The sequence below is a fragment of the Strix aluco genome, chromosome 2 (genome assembly GCF_031877795.1).
Source record: "Strix aluco isolate bStrAlu1 chromosome 2, bStrAlu1.hap1, whole genome shotgun sequence".
NCBI classification, from domain to species: Eukaryota; Metazoa; Chordata; class Aves; order Strigiformes; family Strigidae; genus Strix; species Strix aluco.
Window position 1 is genome coordinate 91,043,712 of NC_133932.1, and position 17,742 is coordinate 91,061,453.

General features: G+C 34.9%; 1 protein-coding gene across 1 annotated transcript in view; it reads right to left on the reverse strand.

The window, feature by feature from the left end:
* The window catches only part of SCEL (sciellin), a 50,098-nt gene that overhangs the window by 14,493 nt on the left and 17,863 nt on the right, over nt 1–17,742 (reverse strand). The window contains exons 7-10 of the mRNA XM_074816725.1: nt 16,671–16,736; nt 15,376–15,441; nt 11,953–12,024; nt 786–845 (exon numbers count right to left, since the gene is read on the reverse strand). Of these exons, the coding sequence (XP_074672826.1) occupies nt 786–845; nt 11,953–12,024; nt 15,376–15,441; nt 16,671–16,736 (264 nt within the window). The remainder of the gene's footprint in view (nt 1–785; nt 846–11,952; nt 12,025–15,375; nt 15,442–16,670; nt 16,737–17,742) is intronic.

The window sequence follows — 17,742 nt, forward strand, 5'->3', positions numbered from 1 at the left end:
GGATGTCTCCTAAAATTCAGTAGTGTCCCAAAGTCTTGGACTCTGTCGTGATAAATTCTCTGTGAATGAAAATTTGCAAAAAAATCATACTCAGCTTACAGTGTAAGTGTACTACTACATAGCTTAGTGCTAAGTGTACATATATGTATATGTATGTATGCATATATGTGAGGTTGTCTACTGTAAAATAGATGAACACATGTTGGCAATATTTATGTGCTGTACTGTTCTTGAAGTTTTCTGTAGAATTTCAGTGTTAGGTGTGACAAATATTACACAGCTCTTACTATCACAGTACCCTGGCAGTTCCTCCCTTTTCGTATGCTGAAGGGCTATGTACAGACCGCAAGATACTTGGCCTGAAACACACTGAACTGATGTGCTGTTCAAAAATGTCAGTTCAAGCTGTTCTTTACGGATCAGTGCCCTTGCTGACTGAAATGCTTTGCTACACCGTTTTGGGGCAACACTTGTCATCCATGAGTCCAACAATATTTTGTATAATTCTGTTTCTCTGACTATATTAAAACTTTTCTTTAATGGTTTTATTGGGGAAGCATATAAGGCATGTATGGAAGCTTGCCACAGATATTATTTGTTCATCTGATAGTGCACATGCCAGTTAATTAATCTGTATTTTTCTATCCATCATTCTGTATAAGGACTGCTACTTATTAATCTATAAACATTTTACAGATTTGCAACATTACCTTTCTGACATTCTCATAGTTACAAACTACTCACTGCCTTAGAAACATAGGGCATGAGAGGCTTTGAAGACTTACTTCTTGTCACTTGTGAAAGAACTTGGATTCACTTTGATGAGGTTATCAAGATCTTGGTTCCTTTAGAGACACAACAAAAACTAGATCAAATCACAATTAGTATAGCCAGCTGTCAATTAGCCAAATTAAATACTCACTTTAAAGGAAATTATAATTGACATGTTCTTTATGAAAGACAAAATTAAACTGATGAAAAGTTCAAAGCATACATAATTTTAGTAATTCAAAGATATTCATAGACACAGCCATATGCCCCCCATATGCACATAAGCCCACACTCTTCCTGCAATAAGAGGACCAAATTATATTTTGGAAACACCATGTTATACCTAATATTTATGTCAAAAAAGATAATTCCTGCTGAACATGCATCATGGCCAACTTCAAATACTGCCTGACATCTAACATGCTATGATATAGCAAAAATCTTTACCAGATAATACAATCAGCCAAGTATTCCAGATATGTGAATGAACAATTTCTTACCTAAAATGTAATTATGGACTAAGTATTTCCAGCTAAATCAGTCAAAAAAATCCATTAGTCTATTTGGTAGGCTATGTAGACCAGCTTCTTCCCAAATAAACTATTCCTGCTCACAAGAAATCTCACATTTAAACTGAGGGATGCCGAGAACTGGTTGCATCCACTGATTCCTGAACTTCCGTAAAAGAGATAGGATGTGATTTGCTATTATTATCTGATATAAGAAAAAAAAATCTTCCCTAAATTAGATCTTGTTGGTAAATTTATTTTTTCAATATCCTAAGATTAAACATTAGTATATTAATATATACTAATTAATAATGTATACTAACATAATAAACATAATATATATTAATGTAACATAACTATTAAAAATAAAAGTGTAAATCAATGTCTTTTATACTCTTTGAATCGAACATTTAGTAGGATCAAGTCAAAACATGGGGCATTGTTTTGACTGCCTTTATTTCCCTTCAAAGGATTGCACTGGTGTTAATGTTTCTATAAAACACTTAATTTCCATGAAAATGCATTTTCCAACTGCAAACTCCCCTACTGAAAAACTTTGAGCAACTTTGCCTAAAAAGTAGCCACCTATTAACCTTAACTCACCAAAAAAAATTGAAAAACTGACTCCTCAAAAGAAAGCAACAGGAAAAGAGTGATGACCATGATGCCATGACAGTGCCCCAGCTGTAGAACCTGTTCTATAACCTGATAGTCAACAATGTTCGATACATCTCATTATTGACATTTCATTCTGAACAGTTTTATCATGAAACAATATCTCAGTGAAAGATAAAGACAGCCTTTCCAGATTTCTTCTTGGTCACATTTGTCAGCTTTGGGGCTCCCTTTGATGAGATTATCAACATCTCCATTTATTTAGGAATGAAACAAAGCCAGTTCAATGCAAGGAGTATCTACTGTCATTTAGCTAGACTTCCATACAAATCATTAATAGATCTACACATTAAGTACTTTTGCAAATTCTCTTTATATTCCAGATTTCAGACTTTTTATGCTTTTCCTCCAGAAGCTGGAGTCTTGTGGTTATCCAAAAATATCCTTTTCTTTATGAATGGGATGGCAAATTGCTCAGTACTTGGACGTAGCAACACTAAAATGCTAAGTCTAATAAGACCTCAGGTAGTTACTTTGTTAGCTTATATTTTTTGCAATTTAATTAAGAAAAAATCTCCAGCTGTGCATGTGTTTGGCTTGAGTAAAATATACACTATTATTCTTATCTCCTGCATCCTCCATTCCTTTATGTTCTTAGAGGTACTCAAAATATGCATCTCAAGTCTTCTATAAAGCCTGCTGAAGCCTTGCAATTTCAGCTACCTCAATTATGATCATTATGTGTTATGCAACCCTCACATATATATTGGCCTCAGTGTTGAGTATTCACCCAAAACATAGAAAGCAGAGGATCTGGGACTCCTGTTCGTTCTGGCTGCAATCATGGGGTTATACGCAGTTTACTCATCAGGGTTATCAGTAGCCTCTCTTACTTCTGCTGACTTTCACAGCATGAAGCAAAAGAAAGGCTGAAACAGTATATGCTGGTTTTGGCTGGGATAGAGATAACTTTCTTCATAGTAGCTAGTATGGGGCTATTTTGGATTTGTGCTGTGTGTAACTCAACCCATGAGTTTTCTCACTTTTACTCTTTCAATTCTCTTCCCCATCCCACCAGAAGGGAGTGTGAGAGTGCCTGTGTGGGGCTGAGCTACTCTCTGGGGTTAAACCACCATACAGCAGCAAACCTGTGTCCTGCAGGCCAGTACACTTCTATGTCTGATTTTCAAGGAGTATAAGCATTTGGAGAACCAAATTCCAATATGCTTTTTATGAGACTTAGCTCTGTATAACAGATGTTTGAAATTTTTACTCACAGTATAGATATAGAATACTGTATTCACTTTTTTACAATTTTCAGTTTCATATTTTTTAATAATTCCTGGGGGAGTTCCTCTTTCAGAAACAGATAAATTAAAGACACCTTCCTATAAAAATAACCAACTATAATGCTTATAAAATATGCTTACACCGCAAGGCCCAAATACTAGAAATTTTTGGTTTAATCTTTGTAAGAAATGTTAAAATATTTTAGTGTTTTTGTAACAGATGTTACATAATTGAATTAATAATGCTAAGAAATTGATTGTAGGACACTGGGAAGTTATGTCATTTATATACTTGTTCTTGTTGTAGGTAACATTTTTCTACCAACAGGGAAGGAAGAAATTCCCTCAAGACCAGCAGGAAAGATTCTGGCATTAAAACATGATCTTTTTACATTTTCACATGTATTTTAACATTCTTCCCAGGTAACTGCAGATTTGCTTTACCTTAGATTGCTCTGTTCACTTTGCACAGAGTTTTCAAACAAACAAACAAAAAAAGAGTTATCTAAAATAGTTCAACCTTGACCTACTGCCTATTTGGAAATAATGAAAAAAACCCAACCCATGAGATTTACAAACTTCCAAGAATTTGAGAATCATTCCTTCAGAAATGTGGCCCATATTAATCCTTGGTCCAACTCAAAGGACAGATGAGTTAGTTCCCTTCTGTAGACTTTAAATCATCATGACTTTGCAGCCAACAGCATTTTTTTACTTCCTCATACATTATTTTCAGTGCTTTGAGTATCCCAATGCGCTGACTGACTTGAGAGGAAGATTCTACTTGCCGTCCAAAGGGATAGTAACAAAAGTAATAAAAGTCTACGCTGCACGTGCACTCCTTGTCAGCTAGTAGCCTGATTTATAGAACGCCAACACTGAAGAGTCCTAATAAGTGAACAGAAACAGTTGCAGCTGCAGATAATAGCACAAAAGTACATGCTGACTGTCCTGTTCAGCTACACTTTATGGTTCCTATGGAACAAAACTTCTGTGAAACATAACCTGTAGAAGATGTATAATTTATTGCACTGGTAACACTTCTTGAGCTTCCACCCTCATGAAACATCTGCTTGACACTACTGCAGCAAGTAATCAGGGCTAATGTCTTGCAAGTTCTTTGCCTTGAGGTGTCTGGCTAGTGCAAAGGAGAGGTCATGGGATACGCAACTTCAGGCTACTGGTTCAAACATAGCTCAGGTTATTAACAATTAAAGTTAAAGTTTGAGAGCTGTTATTTATAAAAGGATAAAATGTAAAGTAGGGCAAGCTACGTGACATAGTAGATATATCAGAATTTATCTGATTAGGTTCAGGGCATACTTCTGCTGATTTTTTTAATCTGTCATTGTTAACAAAGCGACATTTACTTTAGCAATAGCACACAGTGGGCACCAGTGTTGATATCACCATATAACCCAGTCTCACATTAAAAATTAGAGTGAATATACAGAGCCTAAACAGAATTTCAGTTTAGGTTTCATTTGAAAGTTGTTAGCATGCTAAAACTCCACAATATGATTTATACCTTTTCTAATACTTCTACAAGAGATGTAAAATATTAAAGTGGGGAAGAGACTAACCTATATATTCATACACTAAAGAAGCTCCTTGAATATCAGAATATCAGGTGCAGTGAAGTCCTTCCAGTTGCAGGTATAACTGTCATTTGCAAAAATAAACTATTTCAGTGTCCAAGGCTGGCTGAACTGAATTCATACTTCTTAAATTTGTTAACAATTTTTTAAAACATAGATGATGATGGAAAACAGCAGCATAAAACTTCTACACCAAGCAGTTTAGACAAATCTGGGGAAATATCTTTCAAATATGGTAGGTGGCTTGCAATAGATGCTGACATTTTTCATAGGTCATTCCAAAGGATGCCACCTCCAAGCATAGTATTTTCAGAGACAGCCATTACATCACTGTGAACATTCTGCCTAGGGTGAGTATTTTTCAAAATGGATGAGAATGAGGTAGGTCAGACAGCCTGTCAGGAGGAGAATATATAGTTTGCTCATGAATTCAAGAAGATGAAATATTTTAATACAGCCATAGGACATGACTGGAATTTTTTAGGAGCAGCTAACTCAGGATAATAAATCTATATTTTTGTATTCTGTATAAAAACACTTGGAACAGCAATACAGAGGATTTTGTATCACATTTTGTACAAAAGGATCAAGTATTGAAAAAATTAATGAATTTATTATAAAATAAAAACATTAACACTTAGATTAAGACCTAGGTGTGCTTGTTATCATCACAAAAGTATGGATGACAATTCTACTGCTTCATTTACCTTTCTCTTTGTAAGTGACCACCTCCAGGAAAAAAGTTCATTCTGCCTTTAACATCCCCTTGCAGAAAAATGCTTAAAATAGCACTATGAATCTACAAGAAAGCCCCACTCTGAAGGGCAGAAAAACCTATGTGCAACCAAGCTACTGTGGGCCTCATACTATAAACTTATTAACCATGAATTTTGTGGCTGCTGTCTACTATTTTGCCTCTAGCTGCCTGTGTAAAATAGGATTAGAAATTTGACAACTAATGAAGAGAGTCCAGCAAATAGAAGGCTAGCAAAGAAGATAAGTAAATAGGTTTAAAAAAAGCTGTCAAGGCAGGCTGCATGCAAAATTTGTGGTTTAGTTTAACCACTCTTATTCTGCCATATCTTAGACCCTTATGCCTCTCAGACACAAACAGAAACAGAGAAATGAGTTGTCTACATTTTGGTTTGACTTTCAGTCTGCATTTGATTTCTAACTCAGTTCACTTGAGATAAAGATCTAATACTTTTCAGCCCTTCTGCTCTGTGAGATATGTTTGTGAATCTCACTTTTTTGGTGGATAATAGTTCTGTAATTCTGGTTTAACTGGTGACAAGTCAGATCACCATCAAAATGGAAAACACAAATGAATCTCATCCAGGCATTCAAGCACAGCTAATAGTTTTTGTTTGGTTGGTTTTTTAGACTTGAAAACATTCAGATAAAGTTTCAAATGGCATAGAAACAGGAAACGTGAACTAAAAGAGCTTTAGTGATGTCACTGATTGCTTGATAAAATGTTTGTATCTGCAAATTCTGAAGGCAATGAAGAAAACAGTCAACAAAAATAGGTTTTAAAAAGTTTGATCACATTTTTCTGACTGTCCTTATGTTGAGGCCAAATTGAAGTTGATCCTCGACAGGTATAGGAAAGACAGTGAGAAACTAAATTTTAAACAAACCCCAGTCATGCTCTTGAACCTCAAGTGTCCAGCAGGAGAGTATCTGCCCACGACTCCCTAGTCATTCAGTGAGTGTTTACTTAACCTGTAAAAGTCTTGTTGAGCCAATTTCTAGTTCAAGATACTCCCTAATTCTTGAAAGCATTCTTGCCTTCTTACCTAGAATTTCATCATCCCTCTTTGCTGATATACATATATACATGTATATCAGCAAAGCACCAATATGTAGATGTTGTTTTATGGACCAGAAAACTGAAGGACCACACAAATTTCAGAAGACTTGCTGTAATGTCTTTAATCAGTGGAGCACTTCCTGTCAAATCCCAGGATACTCAGTGAGGTTTCAGATCTACTCACTATGTCATCATCCAGAATCAATCAATCAGCTATCAGCAATCCAGAGGCACACCTATTAAAGGAGTCATACACAGTACAATAGGTCTCCATCTGTTTTCTCATTAAAAGCCCTGAGCAGGATTATAAAAACTACTAAGGTGACTCCCTGTTTCTAACAGATGGTATTATAAGATAGATATAATATTCCTAAACATGATACCAAACAAGTTACATCTATTGTCCTTTCTTCAGTGATCTCTCTCAGTTGACCTCCTACAAAGCATTCTAATCAACAGCTGCTTCTTCTGACATGACAGAATATGCAAAGACCACACTAACCAAGTCTGGCTAAAACCTTAAGGCATTTCTGATCTAGTCATGTCAGCACAGAAGAAGACAAAAACAACTGATTGCCAACTGGACCTTCCAAGTCTGGACTAAAAGAGTGGGTCTAGAGTATACTAAGTATGTCAGGCATCTCACTGGATAAAGCTTAACATCACGGGCCTGACTGAATTTTGATCTGCCATCCGTGACTGCTTTACAGTCCCTATATCAGACTTTGTCATGTATAACTGAGAATGAATAAAGAAGTTCTTTGAGAAGAGAGTGGCATTTATTCTGAAGCAGGGTGCGTTTCCTTCCACACCGCTATGCTCACTAATCAGTGCCAGAAGCCCTCATTCAGACCTTTCATCAATAACAGCCGAGGATGAAGGAACAGAAGAGGTCTGCAGTCAACTGTGAAAGCCAATTTATACTGTGCCAAAACCAGTGTAATGCTTAGCCCAGGGGGTTTTGGAGTTAAATACAGAGGAAGAAGCTGTTGATCAGAAGGTTTTATAGGAGGTGGACTAGGAAAGATCACTGAAAAAGAACAAAAACTTATTCAGTTTTGCTTGGAGGATATGTATGACCCTGTAAACACAGTATTAACTTTTCAGTTAGGAATAATGGGCTTGGATCTCTTCACATAAGCTCTGCAACACCAAATCATTTATATCAACATGCAGAAAAGCTGTAAACCAGCATTCCACTGAATGCTGAATATGTCAGAATTGGGAGGCAGAAGGTCCCTGGTCACTAGGAAGTACCTTCTGCTGAAATGCAAAAATGCACCATCAGAAATGACTGTGTATTAATTTGTACTATCAAAAGCAATTTAGAAAGTGTAAAGCCACTTCAATTTGCCATAAGGAAAAAATCGTCATTGTAGCCAAAGCAGGATCTGGCTGCAGTTACAGCTACTGAATTATGAGTATGCCTACGTGAGTTCTGTTTTAGTATCCTTGCTTCCAACATTTGAGTGACACCAATGTCCTCCAGAACATTTTAGAGGTCTCCTGAAGGTGTCACTAAAAAATGAAGGTAAATAAAAAAGACATCACAATGGAAAAGTCACACAGGAATACCTTATGTGGGAGTCATGCCTTCTAATTTTGGTCATCTAAGCTTAGCCCAACCTAAGATAATTCTCTAAGATGTTTCTAGTGGCTGTTTGGAATTGCCTGTCTCTCTCCATAGACCAGAATTCTCTTTTTCATGTAATGGGAACACATAATTGGCCAATGCCTCAAAATGCACCTACATGTTCTCTCAGTTTTGTGTTCTTTGCAGCTCTAGAGCAATAAAAGTTTTATCAATAAGTGTTAATTTAGGAGACCTGACATGATGATTTTAATTCCATTGGTTTGAAAAATTCCAAGTTGATACCAATTTACTCATATTTTTAAAATAATTTGAAAAAAATCTGTATTTAATTTTTTCCACTCTTAAAAGTTTCCAAATGTTGATAGACATGGAAAAATGTGCCCTTGTTACAACAGATAGTTAAAGGACATGTAATTAATGTGTTGTTCTTTCACGATCTTTTATAATGAAAACTGGCAGCACATCTCAGGTCAAATAGGAATATAATTAAAAGGATGCATAATACAAACATATTTACAGCATTGTCTAAATTTGCTACTCACAGGAGTAATTATAGTGAATTACCCTCTACAATATAGGAAAATCCTGTACAGAACTATTATACAGTGTACTGTACTTCATAGAAAACAAAATGCTAAAGAGCCAAGAATATAGTATCTGCTTAATTATGTCAGAAAAAAATATTCTAGTTCCTTGTTTCTGTTCTCTAGAAATTTAGATGACTCTCTCACCCACATACATACAAATACACAGCTGAAACATTTTCTTCAACCTAACTCTGCTGTTGATGACATACCAAAAAGACATACTTATGTAAAAGTGTCTACAATATGGCCTGTGCCCCTACAGGCTCATAGTCATTCACTGGTAGATAATCTCAATAGGGATGCTTTAAGAGCTGAGTGAGATCTCTAAGTTCTTGTATAACCCCTGTTACTCTTATCTCAAAAGCTTCTCCTCAAGTATGTCCAAAATAAATTCTGATGTATCTATGCAAATTAAGAGATAAATTCATTACTTCTACAATTTATGAACTCTTGAAAATATGTTTTTTTGATTATTCTGCATCTTTTGGTGGTAATATCTTGGTTACTGCCATGGTAAATGTGGCTCTCCATGCCGAATACTGTTGTTTTCTGTATAGATCATATACAAGGAAGCAGTGTAGTTGAATACAAGTGAATCCCATATAAAAGCATTTTATAGAAACACATGTTTCTGCATCCTAACTATAATCATTAATGAAAGATTGACTAAAGCTCTGTTAAACACCCTCTGGATGTTTGAAGTGATTTAACAAGATTGCTCACAGAACATGGTTCTTTAAAAACCGCAGTTTTTTAAACACCTGCATTTAATGTTTGCTACAATTCTGTAACGGAAAAACACAGAGCAAGAATCTTGCATTTCCACTGAAATGGAAAGAGAACACAAAAATTACTTGACAAGCATTGAATAAAAGACTCATTGAGTAAATCAGAAAAAATGTCTCTGTATGGATCCAGAGTGCAGTGCTCATATGTTGCTGCATTGGTAAGATACCAAGAGACCTGATTTGAGGGCGACCTATTATGCTCTGAAAAATACACAATTATTAGACAGTGGTTATCTTTACTTTTGCTGGATCCTAGCCTACTTATGTTGTCTAGGGTACCTATAGATGCCCTAACTAATCATGAGATGCCTATTCCATTCTGTTAATCATATCCAAAAACTGGAGAGCCATATATCCATGCCTCCAGATATATTATTGTATATTCTGTGTTTTAAGATGGGTGTCACGTCTAACTGTTGTACTTGAAAACAATGCAAAAATTACTTTAACAGAATCAGTGTTAGGCCTTGCATGGAACAGTATACAGTGAAACTTACACTTTTAGCCAAAAGAGATAGTATCTGACATCTTTTTCAGGTAAATACCTTCCAGAAGATTTTCCTTGTATCACTGACCAGTTTGAGAGAAAACAAACTGGCATTTTCCACTTATTTTATACTGAAATGAATTCATTATTCCTTTAACATCCCTATCAGAATCCTGAACAAAAGACAAAAAATCAATTAAGTATGACTTTAAAAAGCATGACCTGAAAATCTTTCCACTCTAAGTAAAAATACAGGAAATTAAAGGATGTAAGATAAAATATTCTAATAAATGTCGGTGTTACTAGAAATACTCTTCATGTACTGTTTACTTCCTGTGTGACACAATAATTTTTGCCAAAAGTGTAGTATTTATATGACATCTTTAATAGAAGAAAGGCACTTCTGCTGACAGCTGCTTAATGCATTTTTGGTTAGCACAAATTTAACAAAAATCTGTAGTTTTGTGAAGCTAATACAGCAGCAGCAGATGGATGACATCTGAAGCACCAGTCAAATGTGAAGGAATTATAGCAGAAGCAGAGAGGGCTGAATTTTGCCCACTAAGATTACAGGCTACTTATAGTTTATATACTGACAGAAATAGCTGTAGCAGCACAATGTTACCATAGAAACTTGTAGACCAGTAAAATGTTCCTCCAGCTCTCCACCAATGGAGGGACAGGAATACAAAGCTCGATATGGTAATGAGAACCACCAAGGGATGATGAATATGAACTGATTGAGGGTGGGGATTAAGACAGACCTTAACAAGCCTTTAGGAGTGAAGAATGGCTGTGACTTCCCTAGTTAATACAGTGACATTTAATACTTCAAGATCTCCCACATTTGTTGGCAAGAAAATGTTTCACTGAAACATTGCTTTTTCCTTGGGATTACACTGTCAGACATCTTTTGGATGTTTTCTTAATTACTTTGTACTGGTTTTATATACTGGGGGCTTTAGGGGAGAGGGGCACGATTCAAAATAATATGGACTGTGGCTTCAGATCTCAGAAAACTGTACTTTATGAATCTAATTAAATAAAATTAGCTGATTTAAACTGATTTTAGTGTCTGCACCATTTAATATTTCCAGGTGAAAACTGCAAAATGAGCTACTGTAATTCTCAGTGCATACCTAGAAATCTGTTTCTAATTCACTCACTTTTTAATTGCATATTCAAGCGTTTTATTCTGGTCAAGGTCACAGAGTCAAATTTTTGCATGGTTATTGCTGATTGTTTTGGAAAATGTAACATCTCCATCAGTAGAGAACCTTACAATTTTCTGGAATTTCAGTTAAAAAAAAAAAAATTCTATGTCTTTTCCACCAATAGTTTTCATGGTATCCTGTACACTTTCCAAGATACATTAGTACATATGCCATCTAACTCATACCACAAGAACAAGTCCATCTGTTTAGATATACTAATTTTGTCACAGTAAATGGTATGTGTTGGGTTTGTACTATTTAAAATTTTAACAGTGCAGTGTACAACTTAGGTTTTTTTATATATACATAGTAGTGTGCAGATATTACCTCTCCTACAATTTATTGAAGACCAAAGAAAATATACTATATAATCCATACAACTCCAATTCATCTGTTTCCAAACATTTGCAGCAACTATCTATATACTGCTCTTAAAGATGAAGGCTAGACGGAATGAAGGAATAAAAAATTAAACATCTGAGATAACTTAGCAAGTCAGTGAGATGGAGCTTGAAGTTTGTATTTTGGGTCAATTGGTAGGACTAGATAAGTGCTCCATTTATCACACACTGTGTCCAAATGAGCTATCAAATATGGAAATCAAACAAACTGTGTACTTAATATAGCATTTATCACATTTATCAATGTTTATCAAAGCATTGTTTTGAGTACATGTGCTTATGTTACCTTGCTGTATCTTGATTGTCCACATCAGCGTTTGATTTCTGAGGGGTCACCTGTTCTGATGAAAAGGCAACCCTGCAATAAGAATGGTAAAAACACACTTAAGGCACAAGAAGATATTTGGAAACACATTATATCATTTAAATGGGTTATCATTGTTGATATTATAATTCTTACAAGTGTAACTACAGTGAGTTTGGATTTTCTTTGAGAAACTATTTTCTGGTTTTTTATTTAAATATATATATAAAGTTATATATATAAAAAATATATATAGTTATGTAATGCTTTACTTGACTAGATTATTCCATCCACTGAGACTTTTGAAAATTAGTATTCCAAGACTAGATGTTTTGCTAGTATGGATATAGTAATGAAGTGGTTCTTACACTGTTTCAAAATTATTTTAGTAATAAAGGAACTTTAAAATACTTTTCTATACCTACTAAATAAATCTTACTTATTTAGTAAAGACTAACATTTTACTTATTTAACAAAGTACTGATTTTTAAAAAGCTAAATAAGTGATCAATTTCACTTCCCTATTTTTACCTATTTGTGTGAACAGTCAGATTGGTTACTAAAGGAATACTGAAATTATAAGATATTATAAGAAAGGGAGAAGGTAGGCAATAAAGTGAGAAATGAGAGTTACATGCTTCTTTAGAGAATGTTTCTTTTAGGATGGCAACTAAACCATGACAAGTTGTGTAGCTGTCTTAATTATAAGCCATGAAATTACAGGTTTGTTAAGTAACCTTTTCCTGATTTAGACCATGTGAAATGTACATTTAATTAATGAATTATTTTAATAAATTTATTTTCTAAAATTTGAGCAATCTTTGCAGACACTCAAATAAGTTTAGAGTACTTTACGTCAATTCATCTTGTGTTAATACCTTCTATTACAAGCCATTGCATGTGCACAGCTTTTTAATTTGCTACTTTTTTTTCTTCACTTTGCTCATGCTCTGTTTTTCACTCTCTCTTTAAAGCATCAATTTAATATAAAGGAGTATTTGCATTAGCAACATATACAACTGTGAACTAAAATTGTGAAGCAGTTTTTAATTTTTTATGCAGTTACAGTTGGTTTTTTAATTTGAATAAATATCCAGTGAAATGTTCTAAGCTATGTGAAAATAATTACAATTCTGCAAGGAAGGAAGTCTTCTTCATGCGCTTCTGTGACATTGACTATGGAGAAACCCTCCCAGGTAAATTATACAGGCTTTGTATTATAAATAAATGTAAAATAATAATCAAGGTTTGTGCACAGGAGTGTGTTGCAATTTTAAATCTACTAAGAAGCAAAGTAAGCAAAACATACATTGTTGGAGCCTCTGAATTTTCTGAAGTGGTCCTACAGAAAGAAAAGAATAAACATTTCAGAAACCAAGTAGCAAAATGCTAGTAACGAAGCATTTGGCAAGATTTCAGATCAGCCAAGAGCAATTAATTTTAGTTTTGCTTCCTTCCAAGATGTTATTTTTCTTGGTTTCTTAATGTGGAACATAACCTGTTTAACTCAAGTAGCATAATACTAAATTCTAATCATATTCTTTATATGTTACTAAGACAATCATTCTTCAATTAACATTCTCCAGTCAATCACTCTGATCAATACTGTTTTGTTTTCAGCACACAAGTCACAACCCAAAAACTCAATTACAGTGAGCTGCTTACATTCTTGGTTTCAATTGCAATTTTTTTAAGCATTCTGTAAAGTGTGCTTGATCAGCCTGGACCTGAGGCAAAGCACTCTAGAAGTTTACATGTCATGCTTGAGTATAGAAGGCTAGAATCAGGTCTCAGAATCAGAAAAGGTAAGTAAATAATAAACCCTGACCAAAAAACCCCACAAACCCATGATTGCTGAACTCCCTTCCTGAGGATAGCAGAACAATCAGCCATTCTCATATTTGAAGAAAAGACACAGCTCTTTGCTCCACCCATCTTTAAGACTGATAGTGACCTTTTAAAACTGTGATTATTAGCACTCTATTTCCTGAAACTCACAGGTGAGTAGAAGGCTTTCCTTTGGCAACTATTATTGGTTGCAGCAATATTCACAATTTGAAATAGCTTTCACATTTTCAAACACTTTTAAAAGATAAACAAATTAATTATTTAATGCACGTCACCGTTTAACCAACTGTCCTTGGTGACATTGTTGTTAGATGATCCAGAAAGGGCTGTAAAAACTTCAGAAAGAATAAGCCTGTATTTCAGTCTTCTCTGAACTATGAGAGTAGAGGAGTAACTGGATAATTAGTGTTGAGAAGGACACAGGAATCCCAGCTTTTTGTTGGAAGCTGAGCAAATGCCATATACAGGATGCATCCTATCCTATACTTTCAAAATTACCATGATCATAGTGAGATTATTGAAATGAAGCCAGATAAATTAATCACAGTTGACATATTAAAAATATCTAGTAAGCACTGACTTAAAAGAAAATAAACTTTAGCATCTAGAAGCTATCTTTCTGCTGGGTGGTGAGTGACTTCGAATCTTGGCCAAAGAGATGGACAGTAGTAAACACAGAATTAGATTAAAAATAATTGCTAAACTTGGTTTTAAGGATTCATCTTAAAGTCTTCCAGTGACAGAGATTCCATAAACTCCCTAGGCAGTGGTCTACCAAGGAATTATACCTAACATTGCAATGTACCCATTCATTTCTGTTTAATTTTCATCATTGATATTCGTGAGACTCATGTTGGAAATTTTCAAGATTAAAACTAGGGAAGCACAAGGCCATGCTGCAGCCAATAGGGGACCTAAGCAAAGAATATCATGAAAGTTCATTCATAAATATTTTAAACCATCCATAGTCTGCTTTTAGATGAGAGCACAAGAAATGTTCTCTGTTCTCTTTCTGACCTGCCAGAAAGCAACCACAACTTTAGAAATAAACATTAAACATTCATCTGCAAGTAACTTTAGTCTGAGATTTTCTTCTAAATTATTTCTTAGACACCTCACTGAGAACTGACTAAGGAGATCTTGAGTTTTTGTCCACACTGTTAACCAAAAGGGCCTAGGGTTAGTCCCTGGCTGTCAGACCAAATAGCACCAATAGGTTCCTGCCCTTATGGTGAGTCGCTCTATAGCAGATTTGTCTTGTGGAGAGCTAACTGGAATACTCCAAAGCAAAACCATGAAGAAAGCATATAAGCATTGTAGAAAAACTTTGGGAGCACTTATGTAACCTCAAGTCTCTGGCAGTTCATGCACACAGACCTCAGTTAATGCTGGGCATCAAGCTGCTAGGAGCCCAAACAAGTATTTAGGTATGGAATGCTTTCCCTTCCCATGCCATCTTACTCATCAAACTCAGTCCCTCAAAGAATTGCCCTATTGGCTCACTTCCAAAATCAGCTCTAGCCAAGCACTAGGAAACAACTAACAATCAGTACTTACCGTTTGATTTCCACTGTTTCTGTTGTGGTCTTACTACTTGAAACCGGGGGAGGCATCCAAGATTGCCTGACAGTGTTAACCGACAAATTTTTGAGTATTAGTTTCATGCTATGGGGCTGAACACCATACTGCGAATGTTAGAATGTCAGAAGTGATGTAGAAATACCTGGAACTTTTCTTAAATTACTAGTATTTTGAAATACTGCACACAGATACTTTTTAGACCTTTTTTTTTTTTTTTCCCAGACAGTTAAATGGAATTGGAAATAATATAGTAATTTTAATTATTGTTGTGAAAAATGTGTTCTCTGATGCTAGGTGTTCTTTTTGCAACCTGAATGGTACAAATAAATGGATCATTCATGGGAAGGACAACCAAATAGAATGCACAAAGGAAAGGGTGTCCAGTATCAACCCAAAAACCACATTCAGGCTGGTATTAGAGTTCACATAATCACAAGCACGTTCAGTTCTTTTTTTTTTTTCTCCCCCCAAAACTATAGCTCCAGAAATTGTGAGGAAAAAGCATTTTCACCATAAACAGTGGTTCATAATTCAGTGATAGCCTTTCACATCTTCATAGAGCCTGAAGAGAACTACTGGGCTGAAAAAAACATAAACTTCCACTGAACGAGCAGGGCTGTTAATATGAAAATTATGACATTTTAATTTCTACTTTCATAATTCTGCTGATCACAATTTTTACACATGAAATATGGAAGAGAAAATCACAAACAGATAGAATTTGTGGCTGGGAAGGATGCATAAAAATATGTCTATCACCAGTGCTATATTTTAAATTTAAAACATAGTTCTTGGTTCTACACTCTGTTTTTATTCTTGCCCAGATAATACTATCTGAAATCCAAGTGTTTAAAGCTAGCTGTATATCATGCAGAAAACTGTGTGGTTCATATGTACTGCAACAGCACAGGGTCAAGTTCAGCATCAGAGATTTCAGCTGGTCGCAATTACAGTGAGCTACAATGCTTTAAATTTAGACACTGAAAAGGAATACATTCGCTGAGTTAGGGGCTGTAGTGAAGAGTTAGCATCTGTTGTGCTATGTCCACTGGGCTCACAAAAATGGCTCTACAGAGACAGCCTTGCAACACAGTACTCCATGGAAGAAGCCAGAGAATATTAAAGTTTAATTCTTGAAGCTTGCTGAGGAGTTAAAAGTGTGCTAGAGGAGAAAGTAGGTAATGGGTTTTTTATGCAATTGTGATACATTATTGAGGTTTAATAGAGTGCTATTTATCCTCTGGCAACAAAGCAATGGTGGTAATAAATACCTTTTTTTCTTGATTGGAGAAGTCGCAGCAGTGTTTGTGGATGCTGCATTAGGAGTCCATGATTGTCTGTTAGGGAAATATACTTAATTCATTAATCCTCAATAACTGTATCATTTTAAATGAAAAAAAAATGAAAAGAAATTGTATTTCTACTATCAGAATGATACAACTGTGTATAGTAAATGTTTATATATGCCAACTGAAATTTTGGAAATACCTCAAAGGATACAAGATTTGCGACACTTTAAGGGATTCCGATGTTTAGAGAACAGATGTGTTTTTACTTTATATCCGAAGTAATTTCTTATTTCTTAAAATCTTGACTTCTGTACCTGCATTTCAGTCTCCAATCACTAAAATATTAATATCCTTATTTTTCATACTTTAAACCTTATGGTTTTTATTCAGTTATGTGAATGCTACTCTATTTTATGATATGCCTACAAAAGAAGCTGGTATTCCTCATACACCTAACTATATAAATTCCAAGCCAGTGATTTTTCTCATAAAGTTTATAAAAAAGTTATTGTCTTGTCCTCTTCAATTCTTAATGTAAAGGGAATAACTGAAGAACAGAGCTTTACAAATCATTTTACTGATCTCTGGCAGGAAAAAGTATATACCACTTAAATCTCACTTAAATCCCACCTCAGAATTCATGGTGGATCTATTAAAAAATAATCTTCAGACAAATTAACATAAAATCCAATTTATGTGATGTTTCATGTGTCATCATCACTGTGATTTACAACATAATGGTGCAAAATCATAATTTAAAAGAATGACCTCACTTGAACTTTAAATGCCAGAGATACTCATTTGCTCTTCAGAGTAATATCTCAACACTCCACAAAATGACATTTAATTGCTGTGCTCAGTCTTCACTAGCAACCATATTCAGTGTAATTTATTACTGATAGAACACTACTGACATTGATGAAGGCACAAAGTGATATATTTGTCCCTTTACATTTATAAATATAATGCCTGAGCTCTTCTGACTTTCATTTTCTAAGTAAAATTTTCATTTAGGTAAGAGCTATATGTTCCTTAGAAAATAAATGTTCAGATT